General features: G+C 41.2%; 1 protein-coding gene across 2 annotated transcripts in view; it reads left to right on the forward strand.

Moving 5' to 3' along the window:
- Positions 1-23,743, forward strand: part of CARMIL1 (capping protein regulator and myosin 1 linker 1) — a 352,298-nt gene that overhangs the window by 217,290 nt on the left and 111,265 nt on the right. For both annotated transcript variants that reach the window (XM_077270002.1, XM_077270003.1), the window contains exons 17-20: positions 6,186-6,255; positions 14,276-14,357; positions 17,153-17,252; positions 17,345-17,399. In XM_077270002.1, coding sequence (XP_077126117.1) covers positions 6,186-6,255; positions 14,276-14,357; positions 17,153-17,252; positions 17,345-17,399 — 307 coding nt within the window. The remainder of the gene's footprint in view (positions 1-6,185; positions 6,256-14,275; positions 14,358-17,152; positions 17,253-17,344; positions 17,400-23,743) is intronic.

Here is a 23,743-nt window from a genome sequence, read left to right on the forward strand (position 1 = left end):
TACAACAATTGGTTTAGCACTAATTGTTCATTTTACCCAAAGCACAAAAGAATCCATATAAAATATTGAGAAGTAACTGACAAATTTGCCTGTGGCTTAAATTATATTTTAGCAGACCAGATTAAGAGGTAGGTTGATTTTTCTCTTGGTTCAAAAACATTTCTTTAAAAAAAAAAAAAACCCTCTATAAAGTGAATCCGTCAGTAGGATCGTCACTCCTAAGCCATCTATTTAAGCATGTAGGTCATAAGAAGCTGAATAATATGATACCTTGATATCTGCGATACAATGTCTTATTCCAGAGATATTCAAATTTTTTATATGCAAATAAGCTATTCAAGGCTATGGGCCAGACACTGATCTGCATGAGAATCTGCTTCGAGATTATTTTAAATAAAAGGGATTTACCAGTGTGAGACATGTAATGGCCGACAGCCTGCTGTCCTGATCTCACTGCAGAGCTTTGTGCGATTATACCTGATACTTTTGTAGGTTCCTCTCAGTGCTTCAGCTTCCATCTCACAGACCTACAATGTTACAATAGTGTTATAATACAGCAGAGCTGTGAGAGCTGCAGCAAATGTGTTTGTTTGGAGACAAAGTTCAGTTCTACTGTTCTGTGTTAGTTACTGTTGGTTACTTGTCTCACACTGGTAGCTTCCGCTTTCATTTATAATAATAATCTCTGGAGGCATATTCTCAGGGAGATCCGTGTCCAACCCATAGATCTTAACGGCTCATTTTTATAGAAGAAAAACATGAATTTCCCTGGAATAAGACCTTAGATCCCAGATATTAAGGTATCATTTTATTCAGCTTTCTATGACCTACATGCCCATACAGATGGCTTAGGGGGACTATCCTTCTGACAGATTCCCTTTTAATATTTCTTCTTTTTACTAAAGACGAATATGTTAAAAAAAACTTTTCATAGCTTAAAATGGATACATCGAACAAACATGTAAAAATCAATGACATAACATAACATTACGTAGTACTACAATACTTGACCGGGTCGGTACAGGAGTCCATTAACTGATCAATATTTCTGCATTGATACCCATTTATTTTCTTATCCTAAACCACATTTTGGAGGGTTTCAGCTTCCAAAAGAATAATTTATACAACCAATGAATGAATTTAATGTCAGGTTATAAGCTTTTATTTACATAACATGGTAAGCGACATAAATTCTGTCAGGGAGTGTATTACTTATTAACCCCTTTCTGCCATTGAACTATCCATTCTATGTGACCTGGGACTTAATTCCCATGGATGGGATAGTATGTCATAGGCGATCAGCTGTGTGTCAGCTGTGATAATCAGCTATGTGCCAGGAGCGGTCACGGACCGCTCCCAGCACTTTAACCCCCCGGAACGCTGCAATCAAACATGATCGCAGCGTTCCGGTGGCATAAGGAAGCATCACACCTGAGACCCTCAAAACAACTCTGTGATCGCGTTGTTCTGAGGGTCTCTTCTGGTCTCCTCCCTGCAGACCCCTGGATCCAAGATTGCCGCGGGGTCTTTCCGGGTCCTGCAGGGAGGTGGCTTGTCAGTGCCTGCTGAGAGCAGGCGCCGGCAAGCCTCCTGCAGTGCCTGTCATCGCTGATCTGACACAGTGCTCTGCAGTGTGTCAGATCAGCGATCTGACACTATATGGTGACGTCCCACCTTGGGACAATGTAAAAAAGTAAAAAAATAAAATTAACATGTGTAAAAATGTTTTTTTTAAAATTGCTAAAGAAAAAAAAATAAATATTTTTCCTAAAAAATACATTTCTTTATATAAATTTAAAAAATTTAAACAATAAAAGTACACATATTTAGTATCGCCGCGTCCATAACGACCCAGCCTATAAAGGTGTCCCACTAATTAACCCCTTCAGTGAACACCGTAAAAAAATAAAAATAAACGAGGCAAAAAACAATGCTTCATCATCATACTGCCAAACAAAAAGTGGAATAACAGGCGATCAAAAAGACGGATATAAATAAACATGGTACCGCTGAAAACGTCATCTTGTCCCGCAAAAAACGAGCTGCCATACGGTGTCAACAGCAAAAAAATAAAAAAGTGATAGCCCTCAGAATAAAGCGATGCAAAAATAATTATTTTTTATATAAAATAGTTTTTATGGTATAAAAGCGCCAAAACACAAAAAAATGATATAAATGAGGTATCGATGTAATCGTGGTAACCCGAAGAATAAAACTGCTTTATCAATTTTACCACACGCGGAACTCTATTAACGCCCCCCCAAAAAGGAATTCATAAATTGCTGTTTTTTGTTCATTCTGCCTCCTAAAAATCATAATAAAAAACGATCAAAAAATGTAATGTGCCCTAAAATGGTACCGATAAAAACTTCAACTCATTCCGCAAAAAGCAAGACCTCAAATGACTCTGTGGGCCAAAATATGGAACAATTATAGCTCTCATAATGTGGTGATGCAAAAACTATTTTTTGCAATATAAAGCGTCTTTTAGTGTGTGACAGCTGCCAAACAAAAACCCGCTATAAATAGTAAATCAAACCCCCCTTTATCACCCCCTTAGTTAGGGAAAAATAATAAAATAAAATAAATGTATTTATTTCTATTTTCCCATTAGGGTTAGGCTTAAGGTTAGGGCTAAAGTTAGGGTTGGGGCTAAAGTTAGGGTTGGGGCTAAAGTTAGGGTTGGCGCTAAAGTTAGGGTTTGGAGTACATTTACGATTGGATAAGGGGTGTGTCAGGGTTAGGAGTTTGGTTAGGGTTATGGTTGGGATTAGGGTTAGGGTTGGGATTAGGGTTAGGGGCGTGGTTAGGGTTATGCTTAGGGTTGGGATTAGGGTTATGGGTGTGTTCAGGTTAGGGTTGGAGTTAGAATTGGGGGTTTCCACTGTTTAGGCACATCAGGGGCTCTCCAAACATGACATGGCGTCCGTCCCAGCCAATTCTGCATTGAAAAAGTAAAACAGTGCTCCTTCCTTTCCGAGCTCTCCTGTGCACCCAAACAGGGGTTTACCCCAACATATGGGGTATCAGCGTACTCAGGACAAATTGGACAACAACTTTTGGGGTCCAATTTCTCCTGTTACCCTTGGAAAAATTAAAATTTGGGGGCTAAAAAAATTTTTGTGGGAAAAAAAGATTTTTTATTTTCAGAGCTCTGCTTTATAAACTTTAGTGAAACACTTGGGGGTTCAAAGTTCTCACAACACATCTAGATGAGTTCCTTGGGGGCTAGTTTCCAATATGGGGTCAATTGTGGGGGGTTTCTACTGTTTAGGTACATCAGGGGCTCTGCAAACGCGACATGAAGCCCGCAGACCATTCCAACTAAGTCTGCATTCCAAAACGGCGCTCATTCCCTTCGGACCTCTGCCATGCGCCCAAACGATGGTTCCTCCCACATGTGGGGTATCTGCGTACTCGGTACCAATTGGACAACAACTTTTTCGGTCCAATTTCTCCTGTTACCCTTGGGGAAAATAAAAATTTGGGGCTAAATAATAATTTTGTGGGGAAAAAAAGATTTTTTATTTTTACTGCTCTACATTATAAACTTCTGTGAAGCACTTGGGGGTTCAAAGTGCTCCCCACACATCTAGATAAGTTCCTTAGGGAGTCTACTTTACAAAATGGTGTCACTTGTGGGGGTTTCCACTGTTTAGGCACATTAGGGGCTCTCCAAAGGCGACATGGCATCCTATTTCAATTCCAGACAATTTTGCATTGGAAAGCCAAAGTGCGCTCCTTCACTTCCGAGCTCTGCCATGGACCCAAACAGTGATTCCCACCCCCCGCACACACATATGGGATACCTGTGTACTCCGGATAAATTGTACAACAACTTATGGGGTCCAATTTCTCCTGTTACCCTTGGCAAAATAAAACCAATTGGATCTGAAGTAATTTTTTTGTGAAAAAAAAATGTTCATTTTTTTTTTTTTTTTAAATATTCCAAAAATTCCTGTGAAACACCAGGGGTAATAAACTTCTTGATGTGGTTTTGAGCACCTTGAGGGGTGCAGTTTTTAGAATGGTGTCACACTTGGGTATTTTCTATCATATAGACCCCTCAAAGTGGCTTCAAATGAGATGTGGTCCCTAAAAAAAAAAATGATGTTGTAAAGATGAGAAATTGCTGGTCAAGTTTTAACCCTTATAACTCCCTAATGAAAAAAAAAAATTTGGTTCCAAAATTGTGCTGATGTAAAGTAGACATGTGGGAAATGTTACTTATTAAGTATTTTGAGTGACATATCTGTGATTTAAGGGCATGAAAATTGCAAAATTTTCAAAATTTTCCCCAAATTTCTGTTTTTTTCACAAATAAACACAAGTAATGTCAAGGAAATGTTACCACTAACATGAAGTACAATATGTCACCAAAAAACAATGTCAGAATCACCGGCATCCATGCAAGTGTTCAAGAGTTATAACCTCATAAAGGGACTGTGGTCAGAATTGTAAAAATTGGCCCTGTCATTAACATGCAAACCACCCTTGTGGTTAAGAGGTTAAAGATTTGCACAATTAAATATTTGCAGTTATCACTGGTCACAGTGTCTATATGTAAAGAATATAGTCACAGGTGAAAGGGGTTGTCTGACTGACCTACTAATCAATATCCTATGGATTGGTCATCAATATGTTAGGATTAGATAGCTTATCAATATGACCAGATGGTTTTTTGATGACATGCTGTTCAAGTCATCTGACCATTGCAGCCAATCGCAGTCTGTGTTTGTCCAGCTGCTGGTGGAATGGTGATGTCTTCTCTTCCCGTGTCAGTGCAATTCCGGGACAGCCTGCGCTGATCCGAGTGGGTGCCGGTAGGTCAGTATCAGTTTGTTATTTGTTACAACCCCAAGTCCCTGGGAATCTTATTGCCTTAACAACCCCTTTAAATCCCAGTAGCTAATGTAAGGCCCATAGTATGTACCTGACACAAGCCATCATCCTTCCTCTCTGTGCATGACCTTCAGTCAGTGGATATAGTCACAAATGCTCTACATCTATCATCATCTGTATAGGCTTAGCCGTATATAGCCTAAAGAGACATGATAATTGCAGAGACCTGAACCTGGGCATTTTTTTTTCCCAGACGTAAAAGTTTATTTTAATCAATAGATCTTGGAATAATAATAATTTCCACAATTGGATGTATTTAAATAAAATGTTCCTGTGCGGAGATAATCTTATAAATGTGTCCCTGCTGTGTACTGTGTAATGGCTGTGTCTGACCGTGCAGGAACATGGTCTGATCATACCACAGCTCCTGGGCAGGGAAGGAAGCAAGAGAGAGTATACAGAGAGGACAGCAGGGGGTCACAAATGATAAGTATTTAGGCTGTTATGTAGGGGAGAGATGAGAAATATACAAAGGAAAGGTGCGAGAGGCGTACTACAGAGGTTTTCCAATGTCAGAAAAACTCTTTTCCCAGGTACAGTTTGTTTTTTTTAAATAAGAAACAAAACCGACTGTGCTTTATTCACCATCCCTGGGTCCAACTTTCAGTCTCCGCCACTGCTTCTTGTTGTCTGTAGCGCTGACATCTCGTGGACATTGCTGCAGCCAATCGGTGAGCTCAGCAGTGCTTCCTGAGTAGACCTCCTGATCTGATCTGAGATCACCGATTGGCTTCAGCACTGTCGACATGGTCAGACCCCGGGAGCAACAGCGAAAACCCGGCTCTGGACCTGAAATTAGTGAGTAAAACAGTTTTATGTATTAAAAAATAAATAAAATGTGTTTTGGGCAGGGGTTTTCTGACATCCCCAAAAAGCATCTTAGCGGGCAATAAATAGACAATTAAGCTCTGATATTAGAATTCACGTAGAAATTAGATAGATGGATATTACATTGATAATGTTGCATCTGACAATATGAGACATAATCATTGTTACAGTGACTACGGCTGACAATCTTTAAATGTGCAAAATATTACATGTGGTGGTAGAAGATGATTATTTCACAGTTTGTATAGCAGCTTCAGTAAAGTGTAAAGAAACACCAAAACACCATATGTCTGCACTGCACAATGTTGGCTTTAGTGCAGAATTCGCAGTGCCGCACAGTAGACGGCCTACCATATTTTTACATATTGATAGCTGTTCTGAGAGATAAGTGGCTTCATGGATATAAATGCTATAATATCTACTCAATAACTCAGTAGTTGCCATTTATATTACAGAGCTCTGTTACTTGGCTTGGCATGTAACCTTAACCTAAAGGAGGTGTCCCTGGATCTCAGTAACTGTGAGGTAAGAGAACCCGATGTCAGTGTAATCACCATTATTTCTTTGTATGCAAATTTCACATAAATGGATCAGTAAATTTCTTATTATCTTGTGAACTATAAATGTAAATATACACTTCGGTATTGTATCCTGTTTTCAGTATTTTTTCTGGTTTAGTTAATGTTTTCTAATAATCATCCTATTGTTTGAGGACCTGAGGTGGTCTTAATATAAAAAAAACATTCATGAATGTCAAGGAATGAATTGTGTAATTGCTCACCACTGAGTTTTCTGTTTAATCTATCATGTATTAGTGGGCTGTCATTATCCACTGAAATACATAATTGTGTTACTTTTAGCGCATTGGATCAGTTACCTACATTAACAAATGACAATGTTTAGTTGATTAAAAGACTTTTCCAATTCTATTATATTGCCTCAATGCCATATTTTCCTGAGGCCCTACAGCAGTACTACTACCTGTACTGACTTGATGGTGTTCCTGCATATTGATTTTAGTGCAGGGGTGTCAGACTCATTTTCTCCAAGGGCCACATCCACATTATGGTTGACTTTTAAAGGGTAACTTGTAATTGTAAGGGCTCATGCAGACATCCATGCAACAAGGTACAAGCACAGATAGGCCGGAGGCAATATGAGAGCTGTCTCTGGGTAGTAGGGCTATAAGAGAGCTGTACTTGCATAGTAAAGCTAAGAGAGCTGTCTTTGGGTGGTAGGGCTAAGAGAGCTGTCTTTGGTTGGTAGGGCTAAGAGAGCTGTCTTTGGGTAGAAGGGCTAAGAGAGCTGTCTTTGGGTGGTAGGGCTCAAAAAGCTGTCTTTGGGTGGTAGGGGTAAGAAGTCAACCTGTCTGTTAAGTACTGGCTGCCTTCGTTCTGATATAGAGATTCAAAGATGTACCCTGGTTCCTATGCTTTTGCCATTCCCTTTAAATGCTGGCTGACTGCATCCACTAAGTTTCAGATGTGGCACCCGTTCCTTGTTCTGGCGGCGTTGTCCTATAGTAAATGCTGGCTGTGTACGCCCAGATTCCAAGATAACCCTAGCTTCCAGTGCTGCCCCTCCCCCTCCCTTCCCACAACGCACTGGCTGTGTCTACGTAAAACACAGCCAGTAGTCAGTAGATAAGGTGGCGCCAGCATAAAGAATGGGAGCTACAGGTGCTTCTCAGAAAATTAGAATATCATCAAAAAGTTAATTTATTTCAGTTCTTCAATACAAAAAGTGAATTAATATATTATATAGAGTAATTACAAACCGAGATATCTATTTCAAGTGTTTATTTCTATTAATGTTGATGATTATGACTTACAGCCAGTAAAAACCCAAAAGTCATTATCTCAGTAAATTAGAATACTTTATAACACCAGCTTGAAAAATGATTTTAAAATCTGAAATGTTGGCCTACTGAAATGTATGTTCAGTAAATGCACTCAATACTTGGTCAGGGCTCCTTTTGCATCAATTATTGCATCACTGCGGCGTGGCATGGAGGCGATCAGCCTGTGGCACTGCTGAGGTGTTGTGGAAGCCCAGGTTGCTTTGATAGTAGCCTTCAGCTTGTCTGCATTGTTGGGTCTGGTGTCTCTCATCTTCCTCTTGACAATATCCCATAGATTCTCTGTGGGGTTAAGGTGCTGTTGTTTTTAAACCAGGTATTGCAGTGTGGACAGGTGCCAAGCCCTACTGGAGAATGAAATTCCCATCTCCAAAAAGTTTGTCTGCAGAGGGAAGCATGAAGTGCTCTAAAATATCCTGGTAGATTGCTGTTCTGACTTTGGTCTTGATAAAACACAGTGGACCTACACCAGCAGATGACATGGCTCCCCAAACCATCACTGATTATGGAAACTTCACACTAGACCTCAAGCAGCTTGGATTGTGGCCTCTCCACTCTTCCTCCAGACTCTGGGACCTTTATTTCCAAATTAAATGCAAAATTTACTTTCATCTGAAAACAACACCTTGGACCACTGAGCAACAGTCCAGTTCTTTTTCTCCTTGGCCCAGGTAAGACGCTTCTGGCGTTGTCTATTGGTCATGCGTGACTTGACACAAGGAATGTGACACTTGTAGCCCATGTCCTGGAAACGTCTGTGTGGTGGCTCTTAAAGCAATGACTCCAGCAGCAATTCACTCCTTGTGAATCTCCCCCAAATTTTTGAATGGCCTTTTCTTAACAATCCTTTCAAGGCTGCAGTTATCCCGGTTGCTTGTGCACCTTTTTCTACCACACTTTTTCCTTCCACTCAATTTTCCATTAGTATGCTTGGATACAGCACTCTGTGAACAGCCAGCTTCTTCATCATTTACCTTTTGTGGCTTACCCTCCTTGTGGAGTTTCAATGACTGCCTTCTGGACATCTGTCCAGTTAGCAGTCTTCACCATGATTGTGGAACCTACTGAATCAGACTAAGGGACCTTTTTAAACACTTGGGAAGCCTTTGCAGGTGTTTTTTGTTAAGTATTCTAATTTACTGAGATAATGCCTTTAGGGTTTTCATTGGCTGTAAGCCATAATCATCAACATTAACCGAAAAAAACACTTGAAATAGATCACTCTGTTTGTGATGACTCTATATAATATGAGTTTCACTTTCTGTATTGAAGTACTGAAATAAATTTTGATGATATTCTAATTTTGTGAGAAGCACTTGTATCTTAGAATTTGAGCCCTGGAGCACATCTCCACACTGCTCTTTAAAAGAAACTCTGAGTCAGTGGATGCAGAAAGACAGGCTCTCTGTATGAGCCTTGAGTTTTACACTCCTGATTTAGTGTGTAAAGGTACCTTCACACGAAGCGACGCTGCAGCGATAGCGACAACGATGCCGATCGCTGCAGCGTCGCTGTTTGATCGCTGGAGAGCTGTCACACAGACCGCTCTCCAGCGACCAACGATGCCGAGGTCCCCGGGTAACCAGGGTAAACATCGGGTTGCTAAGCGCAGGGCCGGGCTTAGTAACCCGATGTTTACCCTGGTTACCAGCGTAAAAGTAAAAAAAACAAACCGTACATGCTCACCTGTGCGTCCCCCAGCGTCTGCTTCCTGACACTGACTGAGCTCCGGCCCTAACAGCACAGCGGTGACGTCACCGCTGTGCTTTCACTTTCACTTTAGGGCCGGCGCTCAGTCAGTGTCAGGAAGCAGACGCTGGGGGACGCGCAGGTGAGTATGTACTGTTTGTTTTTTTTACTTTTACGCTGGTAACCAGGGTAAACATCGGGTTACTAAGCGCGGCCCTGCGCTTGGTATCCGATGTTTACCCTGGTTACCAGTGTAAAACATCGCTGGTATCGTTGCTTTTGCTTTCAAACACAACGATACACAGCGATCGGACAACCAAATAAAGTTCTGGACTTTATTCAGCGACCAGCGACATCACAGCAGGATCCTGATCGCTGCTGCGTGTCAAACGAAACGATATCGCTAGCCAGGACGCTGCAACGTCATGGATCGCTAGCGATGTCGTTTCGTGTGAAGGTACCTTAAGAAGGGTTTTCTTTTCTGCATTTTTAACTTCTGACTTCAAAGTAAAACTTAGCGCAGGGTATTAAAGGGAAGGTGCCATAAAAAAAAAATTTTTTACAGCAATTGTAAAAATGTAAAGAATTAATGTTTAAATTTTCTTAAAAAATATTTTCATTTGTTTATAATTTAGTAAAATATGAAAAATAATTTGAAAAGTTTTGGAATTTCCACTTTTAAACACTAGGGGGAGCAGCTGCTGAAATTTCAGAAAAACCTCGTGTACAACTAGCTCACATTACTGCACTGCAGTAATTATGGGCGGAGTCTGCTGACGTGTGTGATGTCACTCCTCTCCTTCCATGTGTTTGCTAAGGGATGAGAGGATTCAGGAACCCAGTGAGCAGCCATTTTGTTGGTGACTGCAGAGTAATGCTGCCGTCACACTATCAGTATTTGGTCAGTATTTTACCTCAGTATGTGTAAGCCAAAACCAGGAGTGGAACAAATAGAGGAAAAGTATAATAGAAACATATGCACCACTTCTGCAGTTATCACCCACTCCTGGTTTTTGCTTACAAATACTGAGGTAAAATACTGACCAAATACTGAACGTGCGACAGCAGCCTTGTACTGACAAGTAGACAGTCACCGAGGATGGCAGGCAGCAAGGATTCTGGGAGATATGTGGTGGAGGGAGCAGGGTGACAGCAGCACAGAGTATTTCAGGAGAGCAGTGTGCTGGTCTATGGAGGGGGCACCCTGTTCAGTGCGCAGAGCAGCCAGGGATTGTACATAGAACGCTGTCTTTTATACACATGGATGGACCGTCTGCTCTACAGAAATCCAGGAAACATTTCTGTGGATTGATGGCCTGTTCTGATCCAGACTTTGCATGCAGACCCCATTCCCCTCCTCAGATCCTGTCTTCTCCATCCTGTCCTGGCAATGTGTGAAAGTGAGACGTCAGGCGAAGTACGGGGTGACGCTGGGAAGGAAATGTAGCCATATAGTAATGATAAAAATGAGACCCCTCTCTTCAGCTGCCTCACTAGCCCTGACTGCACCTAACTGAAGGTCATGCTGCCCCCTCTATTACCCCAGACCCGCGTGCAGGTGCTCAGCCAGAACCGCCATAGAATGGGTCCGCTTTCTGAAGATAATACTGCCATAGTGTTCTCACATAATGCCACCATATAGATCACACATAATACCGCCATATACATCACACACAATACTATCAAATAGATCACACAATACTGTCATACAGTTCTCACATACCACCATATAGATCACAAATAATACCGCCATATAATTCTCACCTAGTACTTCCACATAGATCACACATAATCCCACAATATAGTTCTCATATACCACCGTCATATAGTTTTTACATCATTCCACAACACTGATCAAACATAATATTGCCATATAGATCACATATAATACCGTCACATAGATCACACAATACTTGGCGGCATAATGTGTGATATTATATATATATTATAATATCCCGGCATAATGTGTGGTCTTTATGGGAGTGTATGTGATATATATATATATATATATATATATATATATATATATATATATATATATATATATATATATATATATATATATATATATATATATATATATATATATATATATATATATATATATATATATATATATATCGGCATTATACGTGATCCATATGGTATTGTGCTGCTCTAGGGAGGTGAGAGACGTATGGTGGAAGGAGCAGGGTGACAGGAGCACAGTATTTCAGGACAGCAGTGTACTGGTCTGTGGGTGGGAGGGTGTGCTCACACTCACACGCTCGCAACTGTATACTTATAGCCTTTACTGGCTATTAAAATGGGGGACACCCCCCAAAAAAAGACGTGGGGCCCCCTTATAATTAATAACCATCAAATATTATGCAGACAGCTGCGGGCTGACATTAATAGCCTAGGAAGGGGCCATGGATATTGTCCCCCCCCCCAGGCTAAAAACATCAGCTCTCAGCCGCCTTTTACATGCGCCTTTTCTGGCGCTTTGCCTGGCAATTTCCACTTACCCTGTAGCAGTAGCAAGTGGGGTTCATATTTGTGGGGTTAATGTCACCTCCATATTGTCCGGTGACATCAAGCCCACGGCTTAGTAATGGAGAGGCGTCTATAAGGCACCCATCCATTACTAATCCTATAGTTGTATTGTAAATAAAGACTCGGCCAGAATAAAGTCCTTTATTAATCTTTTTTAAACCATACCAAACGCATAATCCTCGACTCCCTCATCTCCCACAACAAAAATAATAAACCACATTGAGGAAAGACACGCAGGGGGGAGAGGAGTGCATAGGAGAGGATTAGATACTGTCTGCTGAGCCGTGTATCTAATCCTGGCCTGTGTGATACCGACAGCTGAGCCGTGTATCTAATCCTGTCCTGTGTGATACCGACAGCTGAGCCGTGTATCTAATCCTGTCCTGTGTGATACCGACTGCTGAGCCGTGTATCTAATCCTGTCCTATGTGATACCGACTGCTGAGCCGTGTATCTAATCCTGTCCTATGTGATACCGACTGCTGAGCCGTGTATCTAATTCTGTCCTGTGTGATACTGACTGCTGAGGACACAGTACACGGGACAGGATTAGCTACCCAGGACAGAGGTAGCAGTGGTAGGTGTATATAGAGGCAGGTAGCAGTGGTATACAGAGGCAGGCAGGCAGTGGTATACAGAGGCAGGCAGGCAGTGGTATACAGAGGCAGGCAGGCAGGCAGTGGTATACAGAGGCAGGCAGGCAGTGGTATACAGAGGCAGGCAGGCAGTGGTATACAGAGGCAGGCAGGCAGTGGTATACAGAGGCAGGCAGACAGTGGTATACAGAGGCAGGCAGTGGTATACAGAGGCAGGCAGGCAGTGGTATACAGAGGCAGGCAGGTAGTGGTATACAGAGGCAGGCAGACAGTGGTATACAGAGGCAGGCAGTGGTATACAGAGGCAGGCAGGCAGTGGTATACAGAGGCAGGCAGGCAGGTAGCAGTGGTATACAGAGGCAGGCAGGCAGTGGTATACAGAGGCAGGCAGGCAGTGCTAGGTGGTATATAGGGGCTGGTAGCAGTGGTAGATGCATAAGAAAATAAAAACGCTGTACTTACCTTCTTTCCTCTACCAGGAAGTGCTGAGTCATGTTCAGGGCAGAGCAGTGCGACGATCTCCCTGCTCTGCTCTGAACAGGTCGGCAGTGATTGCAGCCTGTACTGTAATACTAAGTACAGGCTGCAATCACAGCTCCTCGCTGCAGATATTTACCCTGGACCCTCGGCAGCAGCTTCTCCCATCGCACGCACTGAGCTGTGTGTGCGATGGCAGAGGGAAATAAACAAAATGGCCGCGATCTCCTCTCACAGCTGTGACGCGGCAGCTCAGTGGGCGTGGCCAAGTCACAGCTGAGAGGCAGGAGATGCGGTCGGAGCCCGACCGTTGGCTCCTATGTACATGGCTGCCGTAAGTGAGGTGTGCAAGTGTCGTGCCCAGACACTTACACCCACAATAATGAAAATGGCGGCCTCCAGTGGTGAATGTAAAAGTGAATAAATAAAAAAGTATGAAAGAGGTACATTTACTTTTGTATTAAAAATAATTGATTGTATAATCAATAATTATTAATACAAAAACTAAAATCACGGCACCCTCCCTTTAAATAATGGACTTGATTCCCATCAGCCTGCCTAGTAGTGAAAGCCTCATTATGACGGTTACATTTATATTCCTCTGCATGCAATATCTGCTGTGTACTTATCTCTATCTGCTTTCCCCGTATGCTTCCTAAGCTTGGTCACTGTGTAAGTACCTTCTGTGTCTTATCTAGGCTTTCTTCATACATTGCATAGTTCTGTATGTATTGAGACAAACCTAATAATCTCTTACGGTTAAGTATAAATAAGGTTTTTGTTTTATTCTGTCCTACTGACAATTTACTCGTACGGAACTTTCTGTAGCCTCCATGTACGGAGCCTGTGCTGCATAACTGATTGACGCCTAGGTTTCCGAGTCCATTGCTTGCATACAAATGTATTTCTTTGTGAAGCCGATAGTCATTTATTATACTTATCAGAGCATGAATATTCTCAAAAGTACCTGGTTTATAGAACCGCTCCCGCTTGTTATGCCAAGCATTATACATTTATCTTGGGTATGGGAATAAGTTGTGTTTTATGAGTTAATGACTTTTAATATGAATCTGGTCTTCTGCAAAGTATTCATTTTATTGTGTAAAAATTAGAACAATACTGTTTTATCTGCCATTCCAACATCAGTAGTGTGTGTGATCTGGTAATTGTGGCTGAGAATATTCTAGACCAATAAAATGGGATTTTTTATTGGGCTTTGCTCAAACTGATGGCTTTTTCTTTTACACTAGCCATCTTCAGTATGACGATTGTTATGATATATTTTTTGATGGATTTTATTGAGTGATATTGGTCTGTCATACCTTAATAAAGGATGTATAAACCTATAATTTAAGGTCTAAGCTGCCCTTTTTTCATCTTTTGCGCTTAGTTAAGATCCGGTGGAGCTCAAGTTCTGGAAGGCTGTATAGCGGAAATTCATAATATCACCAGCTTGGATATATCCGATAATGGTAAGTGATATTCTGCACATTCCATCTACGCTGGCAGAAACTCCTGGATTGGATCTCATAACTTGCTGTAATGTGACCTTATATGTCAGACAATGGTGCTACACTTCAGTAGTTCTGAATAGTCATGGGGACACTTCCCAAATGAAAGTACAGCGCACAACTCATAAATCTCTTACTTTATAGTGAGGAATCTGTGCTGTAGTTTAAAAAATAGAGATTTACCTGCTTGGCAACTGGAGAGAAATCTGTTTAAAAAAGAAATAAAATAAAGTTTATTACGAATACAAGAGAAAAGATAGGATTGCTTATTGTTATATCTGTGTTTATTGCATAGGAAAAAAAATAGGGAAAAAAAACCTATCATACTAATATGTCAAATATCACTTGCAGTATTCCCATCTCAATAGGTTATAACATCATCAAATCTACTATATAATTGTCTAAGGGTCACTTCTGTCTTTCTGTCTGTCCTTCTTTCTTTCTTTCTGTCACGGATATTCATTGGTCGCGGCCTCTGTCTGTCAAGGAATCCAAGTCGCTGATTGGTCTCGCCAGCTGCCTGTCATGGCTGCCGCGACCAATCAGCGATGGCCACAGTCCGATTAGTCCCTCCCTACTCCCCTGCAGTCAGTGCCCGGCGCCCGCTCCATACTCCCCGCAGTCTCCGCTCACACAGGATTAATGCCAGCGGTAACTGACCGCGTTATGCCACTGGTAACTCACTCCGTTACCGCCGCTATTAACCCTGTGTGACCACGTTTTTACTATTGATGCTGCCTATGCAGCATCAATAGTAAAAACATCTAATGTTAAAAATAAAAAATCATTATATACTCACCATCCGCCGCCTTTCCTGCTCCTCGCGACGCTCCGGTGACCGCTCCATGCAAGCGGCAGGTTCCGGTGGCAAGGATGGTCTGCGAGAAGGACCTCCCATGACGTCACGGTCATGTGACGTCATCACAGGGCCTGCGCGAGAAGGACCTGCCATGACGTAACGGTCATGTGACCGCGACGTCATCACACCCTGGGACCAGAAGCTGCCGCCTGCACCGCACACAGGCGACAGAACTACTACAAGGGGCCCTCGGATGGTGAGTATATGTTTATTTTTTAACCTGTGACATACGTGGCTGGGCAATATACTACGTGACTGGCCAATATACTACGTGGCTGGGCAATATACTACATCACTGTGCAATATACTACGTGGCTCTGTGCTGTATACTACGTCGCTGTGCAATATACTACGTGGCTCTGTGCTGTATACTACGTCGCTGTGCAATATACTACGTGGCTCTGTGCTGTATACTACGTAACTGGGCAATATACTACGTGGCTGAGCAATATACTACGTCACTGGGCAATATACTACGTGGCTGAGCAATATACTACGTCACTGGGCAATATACTACATAACTGGGCAATATACTACGTAACTGGGCAATATACTACATGACTCTGTGCTGTATACTACGTCACTGGGCAATATACTACGTCGCTGGGCAATATACTACGTCACTGGGCAATATACTACGTAACTGGGCAATATAGTACGTGGCTGGGCAATATACTACGTGGGCTGTACAGTGTACTACGTGGGCTGTGCAATATACTACCTGGACATGCATATTCTAGAATACCCGATGCATTAGAATCGGGCCACCATCTAGTGATCAATAAGTGTCTGAACGCTGGAACCCCCACTGATCCTGAGAATGAAGGAAGCATTTCCCTGCACAGACTAGGTGGTCGACAGCGCCGCTATGCAGGGAAAAAACTGTTACAAGACCTCCACACAAAAGTAACAGCTGTTACCTACACAGCAGCGCTGTCGACCACCTAGTCTGTGCAGGGAAATGCAGCCGACCACTTTCTCATGAACGCATCCATGCTGTAATGGGTGGCCAGGAATGCCTGTGTTAATGGAGTCAGCCCTCTGATCCCTTCACTCTCGGGATCAGTGGGGTTTCTCAGCGGTTGGACCCCAGTGATGATCATCAAGTGAGGTCATCTCCTAGCCATCATCCACTAAGATGGGGATACTTTTAAGTGATTTATGTTGTTTAAAACTGATTGGTGTATTTTGTATAGAAAGAAAAATCATTGCATAATAAACCCAATTTTTACTTTTGACATTTTTTCTAATGATGTGCCATCACTTAGCACTCATTCTGATGTTGTTTTTTCGCGCACAAATTCTATTCGTGTTTTCCACATACCACGTACCTACTATTACAGTCTACAGGCATTTTATTGTCTGTGTATTTCCAAATCGTGGGGAAATGTCCAATATTGATCCAAGTCAGATAAAACATCAAGGAGGTCTGCGGGTTGAGCACTCTGATACCATCACGATTGACAGGATATGTTTGAGAGAACTTCTTGGATGAAAGACTGATGGTAAAAACTGATGTAAACCTTCTCTAAAACACTAATGCAAAGCGGTCCATCCTATGCATTTTCACTGACATCTGCATGAGGCCTTACTTGTCTGATAATACCCCTTTAATGACTGCCGTTAAGTCGTCATCTCCCAATAATACTGATCGTTACAGGTAGCTCCTTTATAAATACTCACAAAGAAATTGCGGCTGAATTCGGCATATGTATTCACTTATTTCACATATTTTAAAAGTGAATTTTGTTTTTTAAAAAAAAGAACTAATGTTCTTACAAGGAAAATCAATTCTCACTTAAAATCAGCTTTTTGATGTAGGAGATAATTTTCATCGCGGTTGAAGAGACGCATGTGTTTTAGGTCTTGATTTGATCCAACACTCTGTTCTCCATAGGTTTGGAGTCTGACCTCTCCACTCTTGTAGTCTGGCTCAGTAAGAACAGATCAATAAGACACCTGGCATTGGGGAAGAATTTTAATAACATGAAATCCAAGTAAGTATTTTTCCTTTTTCTTCTTTCCTCTGTACTTTTGCACCACATAATTATTTGAGAGACGTACAGTGTTTCTTTATTTGCCTCCATAGAAATCTAACTCCTGTCCTGGATAACTTGGTTCATATGATACAAGATGAAGAATCGGTAAGTTATGCCTTTAAACAGACCCCAAAGACCCATAGTTGTACTATTGACTCATCAGTTAGCAAGCTGTATTGCTCAGGCCCATGTAGCGCGAACGCCTCCGCAAGCAATTACTACAACCAAGCTCCTTCTTCATCTAAGACACTTCTGGCAGATTAAAAATCGTAGTACAGACATTGCTTAAAACCATTGTATCTACTGAAGACCATCCCTTTTTGTCGGCAACACATAACTAATGCCAAATCGCAGCCCTGAAATCATTATTGTTTTGGTAGACCCACTTTGTACTATTAAAAGATTTTTAATACAGTGATCCCTAGATTTCCCCCTTTTTCTCTCCATTGTTTGTGGTATACATTCCTTCCTTCCAACCTGGGAGTTATGTTCAACTTATTTTTGTGCTTTTCTGGCTGGTTACCTTCTCACTTTCCTCCGCTATTGTGTGTGAGCACTTTGTTATTTTGCATGGGCACTAAGAAAAAGCCTTGATCAGGGCATCCACTTTTGGGTATGTTAACTAGTGCACCATTATTGAAGAGCATGGTTTCCGAGTTACAGGGTATTATGTCGCGTGATTATCTGAACTTGTTCTTTTGCACCTGGCTTCTTGTTAAATTAGCATGTTCCTTTCACGTTACTTCCTTTAAACAGATGGATATACTGCTGACCAACAATGTTTAGCTGAGCTTAAAAGACGCCTTCTGCAATAGCCCAGCCAATCATTGCTGATTGGTCACTTAAAAAATATTTTTTAATGTGGAACAAGCGCCTATACAGTCATACCTCCACTTCCATATGTAATAACCTGCTGACAAGTTCCCTTTTAAAGAGAAGCTGCCATCAGTAAATTACTTTTCAAATTGGGTTTCTGAGTTTAACGTATAAATGTATATATGGGTGTTTGTGTGTATTTGTATACAGTGCTGCTCACCATTATTGGCACCTCTTCATTTTTTTCATATACTATACAATATGTTCAGAAATAAATGGAAATGTACCAAAGTTATACCCTTAGAATGTTTTAATTAGTGGTCCAAAGTAATACAACAATAAAACATTGCAACATGTAAGTTGAAAAACAATTTCAAAGAAGAAACAGAATAAACAGCATGTACAGCAATAAAGACACCCATAATTAATATTTGGTCGCATACCCTTTGGCATTGATGACAGTCTCCAAACGTTTCTTGTAGCCATCTATAAGCTTCTTGCACTTCTCAGCTGGTATTTTCTCCCACTCTTCCTTTGCAGTTTGTTCAAGCTCTTGAATGTTTGCAGGTTTCTTTTTCCCAATGGCAGATTTCAGCTCAACTCAAAGATTTTCAATGGGATTGAGGTCAGGACTCAATGCTGGCCATTTTAAAACAGTCCATTTTTTCTTTATCAACCATTCCTGTGTATTTCTGGATGTGTGCTTTGGGTCACTGTCTAGCTCGAGGACTCATCATCTTTGAGTCAAACCACATTTTCTTACACTGGGTAGGACATTTCGCTTTAAAATCTCTTGATAATTCTCTGATTTCATGATTCCTATGATGCGGTAAAGGCTTCCAGTACCAGATGCAGCAAAGCAACCCCACAGCATTGTGGATCCTCCTCCACCATGCTTAACTGTTGGTAGGGTGTTCTTTTCATTATTATTATTATTATTAATTGTTATAGCGCCATTTATTCCATGGCGCTTTACATGTAAGGAGGGGTATACATAATATATTTCCCGGATCCGTGCATTCCTTAACCGCGACACCGCAAAAACACTAGTGCATGCCCTTATCTCCCGCCTCGACTACTGCAACCTCCTACTCTCTGGACTCCCCTCTAGCGCTCTGGCACCACTCCAATCCATCCTACACTCTGCTGCCTGACTAATCTACCTGTCTCCCCGCTATTCCCCAGCCTCTCCCCTATGCCAAGCCCTTCACTGGCTTCCTATCGCCCAAAGACTCCAGTTCAAAACCCTCACAATGACCTACAAAGCCACCCACAACCTATCTCCTCCATACATTTGTGACATGATCTCCCGGTACCTACCAACACGCAACCTCCGATCCTCTCAAGACCTCCTTCTCTACTCCCTCTCATCTCTTCTTCCCACAAGCTTCATTGCGCCATCTGTAAACAAACTGTTGCTTTGCATTGCCAAAAAGTTCTATTTTTGTTTCATCTGTCCACAGAACATTTTCCCAGAAGGATTGTTGTTTGTCAAAGTACTCTTTGGCAAAGATCAGTCGTCCCTTTTTATGTCTTTTCTTCAGCAATTGTTTTTTCCATGGCCTTCAGCTATATAGCTCTGCTTGGTTTAGTGTGCAGCATATGGTACTTGTTGAAACCATGACCCTAGACTGTTTCAGGTTGGCCTTCAGATCTTTGGTTGTTTGACGTAATGTTTTTTTCCACCATTTGGACCAACCTTCGAAGACATCTCTTGGCAATTTTCCTCTTTCTCCCACTTCCAGGGAGATTTTGCTTGGCAAATTTCTTAATAAAATGCACACTGTTGAAACTGGGATACCAACTTCTTTGGAGATGGCCTTATACCATTTGGCTATTTGGAAGTCTTGTGTTTCCTAATAGCAGTTCTGATGTCCTCAGACAGCTTCTATGTCTTCACCATTGTTACAAAGGAACAGGGCCTACCATGTGGCTTTTTAAAACACTAAAGTCATCATTCATTGGCTAATTCATGTCACATGGGTACCGACAATTAATCGCAGGTGATTCTCATTTGTGATTTACCATAGGCGAGTCAAAAACTGTTTCCATACTAATTTAATGTAAAGGGTGCCAATACAAGTGTCGCAGCAAGCTTTAGGTATTTCTATTTTTCCCTCCCAGTGTTCTTAATTTGAAATTATTGTTTATCATTTGCACCTTTGTATTTAACGCAAGTACTCAATACAAAAAAAGCTATTTCACTTAATTAATTTTTTCCAGGAGATATTCCACATTATGCACTTACACTTCAGGGGTGCCAATAACGATGATCAGGGCTGTATGTATATGTATATGCGTGTATGTATGTGTATATGTATGTGTGTGTATATGTGTATATATATATATATATACAGTGAGGCAAAAAAGTATTTAGTCATTCAGCAATAGTGCAAGTTCCACCACTTAAAAAGATGAGAGGCGTCTGTAATTTACATCATAGGTAGACCTCAACTATGGGAGACAAACTGAGAAAAAAAAATCCAGAAAATCACATTGTCTGTTTTTTTATCATTTTATTTGCATATTCTGGTGGAAAATAAGTATTTGGTCAGAAACAAACAATCAAGATTTCTGGCTCTCACAGACCTGTAACTTCTTCTTTAAGAGTCTCCTCTTTCCTCCACTCATTACCTGTAGTAATGGCACCTGTTTAAACTTGTTATCAGTATAAAAAGACGCCTGTGCACACCCTCAAACAGTCTGACTCCAAACTCCACTATGGTGAAAACCAAAGAGCTGTCAAAGGACACCAGAAACAAAATTGTAGCCCTGCACCAGGCTGGGAAGACTGAATCTGCAATAGCCAACCAGCTTGGAGTGAAGAAATCAACAGTGGGAGCAATAATTAGAAAATGGAAGACATTCAAGACCACTGATAATCTCCCTCGATCTGGGGCTCCACGCAAAATCCCACCCCGTGGGGTCAGAATGATCACAAGAACGGTGAGCAAAAATCCCAGAACCACGCGGGGGGACCTAGTGAATGAACTGCAGAGAGCTGGGACCAATGTAACAAGGCCTACCATAAGTAACACACTACGCGACCATGGACTCAGATCCTGCAGTGCCAGACGTGTCCCACTGCTTAAGCCAGTACATGTCCGGGCCCGTCTGAAGTTTGCTAGAGAGCATTTGGATGATCCAGAGGAGTTTTGGGAGAATGTCCTATGGTCTGATGAAACCAAACTGGAACTGTTTGGTAGAAACACAACTTGTCGTGTTTGGAGGAAAAAGAATACTGAGTTGCATCCATCAAACACCATACCTACTGTAAAGCATGGTGGTGGAAACATCATGCTTTGGGGCTGTTTCTCTGCAAAGGGGCCAGGACGACTGATCCGGGTACATGAAAGAATGAATGGGGCCATGTATCGTGAGATTTTGAGTGCAAACCTCCTTCCATCAGCAAGGGCATTGAAGATGAAACGTGGCTGGGTCTTTCAACATGACAATGATCCAAAGCACACCGCCAGGGCAACGAAGGAGTGGCTTCGTAAGAAGCATTTCAAGGTCCTGGAGTGGCCTAGCCAGTCTCCAGATCTCAACCCTATAGAAAACCTTTGGAGGGAGTTGAAAGTCCGTGTTGCCAAGCGAAAAGCCAAAAACATCACTGCTCTAGAGGAGATCTGCATGGAGGAATGGGCCAACATACCAACAACAGTGTGTGGCAACCTTGTGAAGACTTACAGAAAACGTTTGACCTCTGTCATTGCCAACAAAGGATAGATTACAAAGTATTGAGATGAAATTTTGTTTCTGACCAAATACTTATTTTCCACCATAAAATGCAAATAAAATGATAAAAAAACAGACAATGTGATTTTCTGGATTTTTTTTTTCTCAGTTTGTCTCCCATAGTTGAGGTCTACCTATGATGTAAATTACAGACGCCTCTCATCTTTTTAAGTGGTGGAACTTGCACTATTGCTGACTGACTAAATACTTTTTTGCCCCACTGTATGTGTGTATATATATGTGTATATATATATATATATATATATATGTGTGTATATATATATATATATATGTGTATATATATATATATATATACATGTGTATATATATATATATATATGTATATATATATATATATATATATATGTGTATGTATATATATATATGTATATATATATATATATATATACATGTGTGTATATATATATATATATGTGTGTATATATATATATGTGTGTATATATATATATATATGTGTGTATATATATATATATATGTGTGTATATATATATATATATATGTGTATATATATATATATGTGTATATATATATATATGTGTGTATATATATATATATATATATATATATATATATATATATATATATATATATATATATATATATATATATATATATATATACAGACCAAAAGTTTGGACACACCTTCTCATTTAAAGATTTTTTTATGTATTTTCATGACTATGAAAATTGTACATTTTACACTGAAGGCATCGAAACTATAAATTAACACACGTGGAATTATATACTTAAAAAAGTGTGAAACAACTGAAAATATGTCTTATATTCTAGGTTCTTCAAAGTAGCCACCTTTTGCTTTGATGACTGCTTTGCACACTCTTGGCATTCTCTTGATGAGCTTCAAGAGGTAGTCACCGGGAATGGTCTTCCAACAATCTTGAAGGAGTTCCCAGAGTTGCTTAGCACTTATTGGCCCTTTTGCCTTCACTCTGCGGTCCAGCTCACCCAAAACCATCTCGATTGGGTTCAGGTCTGGTGACTGTGGAGGCCAGGTCATCTGGCATAGCACCCCATCACTCTCCTTCTTGGTCAAATAGCCCTTACACAGCCTGAAGGGCAAACGCAAACCGGATGGAATAGCATGCCGCTGCAAGATGCTATGGTAGCCATGCTGATTCAGTATGCCTTCAATTTTGAATAAATCCCCAACAGTGTCACCAGCAAAGCACCCCCCACACCATCACACCTCCTCCTCCATGCTTCACGGTGGGAACCATGCATGTAGAGTCCATCCGTTCACCTTTTCTGCGTCGCACAAAAACACGGTGGTTGGAACCAAAGATCTCAAATTTGGACTCATCAGACCAAAGCACAGATTTCCACTGGTCTAATGTCCATTCCTTGTGTTCTTTAGCCCAAACAAGTCTCTTCTGCTTATTGCCTGTCCTTAGCAGCGGTTTCCTAGCAGCTATTTTACCATGAAGGCCTGCAGCACAAAGTCTCCTCTTAACAGTTGTCGTAGAGATGTGTCTGCTGCTAGAACTCTGTGTGGCATTGACCTGGTCTCTAATCTGAGCTGCTGTTAACCTGCGATTTTTGAGGCTGGTGACTCGGATAAACTTATCCTCGGAAGCAGAAGTGACTCTTGGTTTTCCTTTCCTATGGCAGTCCTCATGTGAGCCAGTTTCTTTGTAGCGCTTGATGGTTTTTGCCACTGCACTTGGGAACACTTTTTCAAAGTTTTCCCAATTTTTCGGACTGACTGACCATTTCTTAAAGTAATTATGGCCACTCGTTTTTCTTTACTTAGCTGCTTTTTTTCATGCCATAATACAAATTCTAACAGTCTATTCAGTAGGACTATCAGCTGTCTATCCACCAGACTTCTGCACAACACAACTGATGGTCCCAACCCC

The sequence above is a fragment of the Ranitomeya variabilis genome, chromosome 6, assembly GCF_051348905.1.
Source record: "Ranitomeya variabilis isolate aRanVar5 chromosome 6, aRanVar5.hap1, whole genome shotgun sequence".
Taxonomy (NCBI): domain Eukaryota; kingdom Metazoa; phylum Chordata; class Amphibia; order Anura; family Dendrobatidae; genus Ranitomeya; species Ranitomeya variabilis.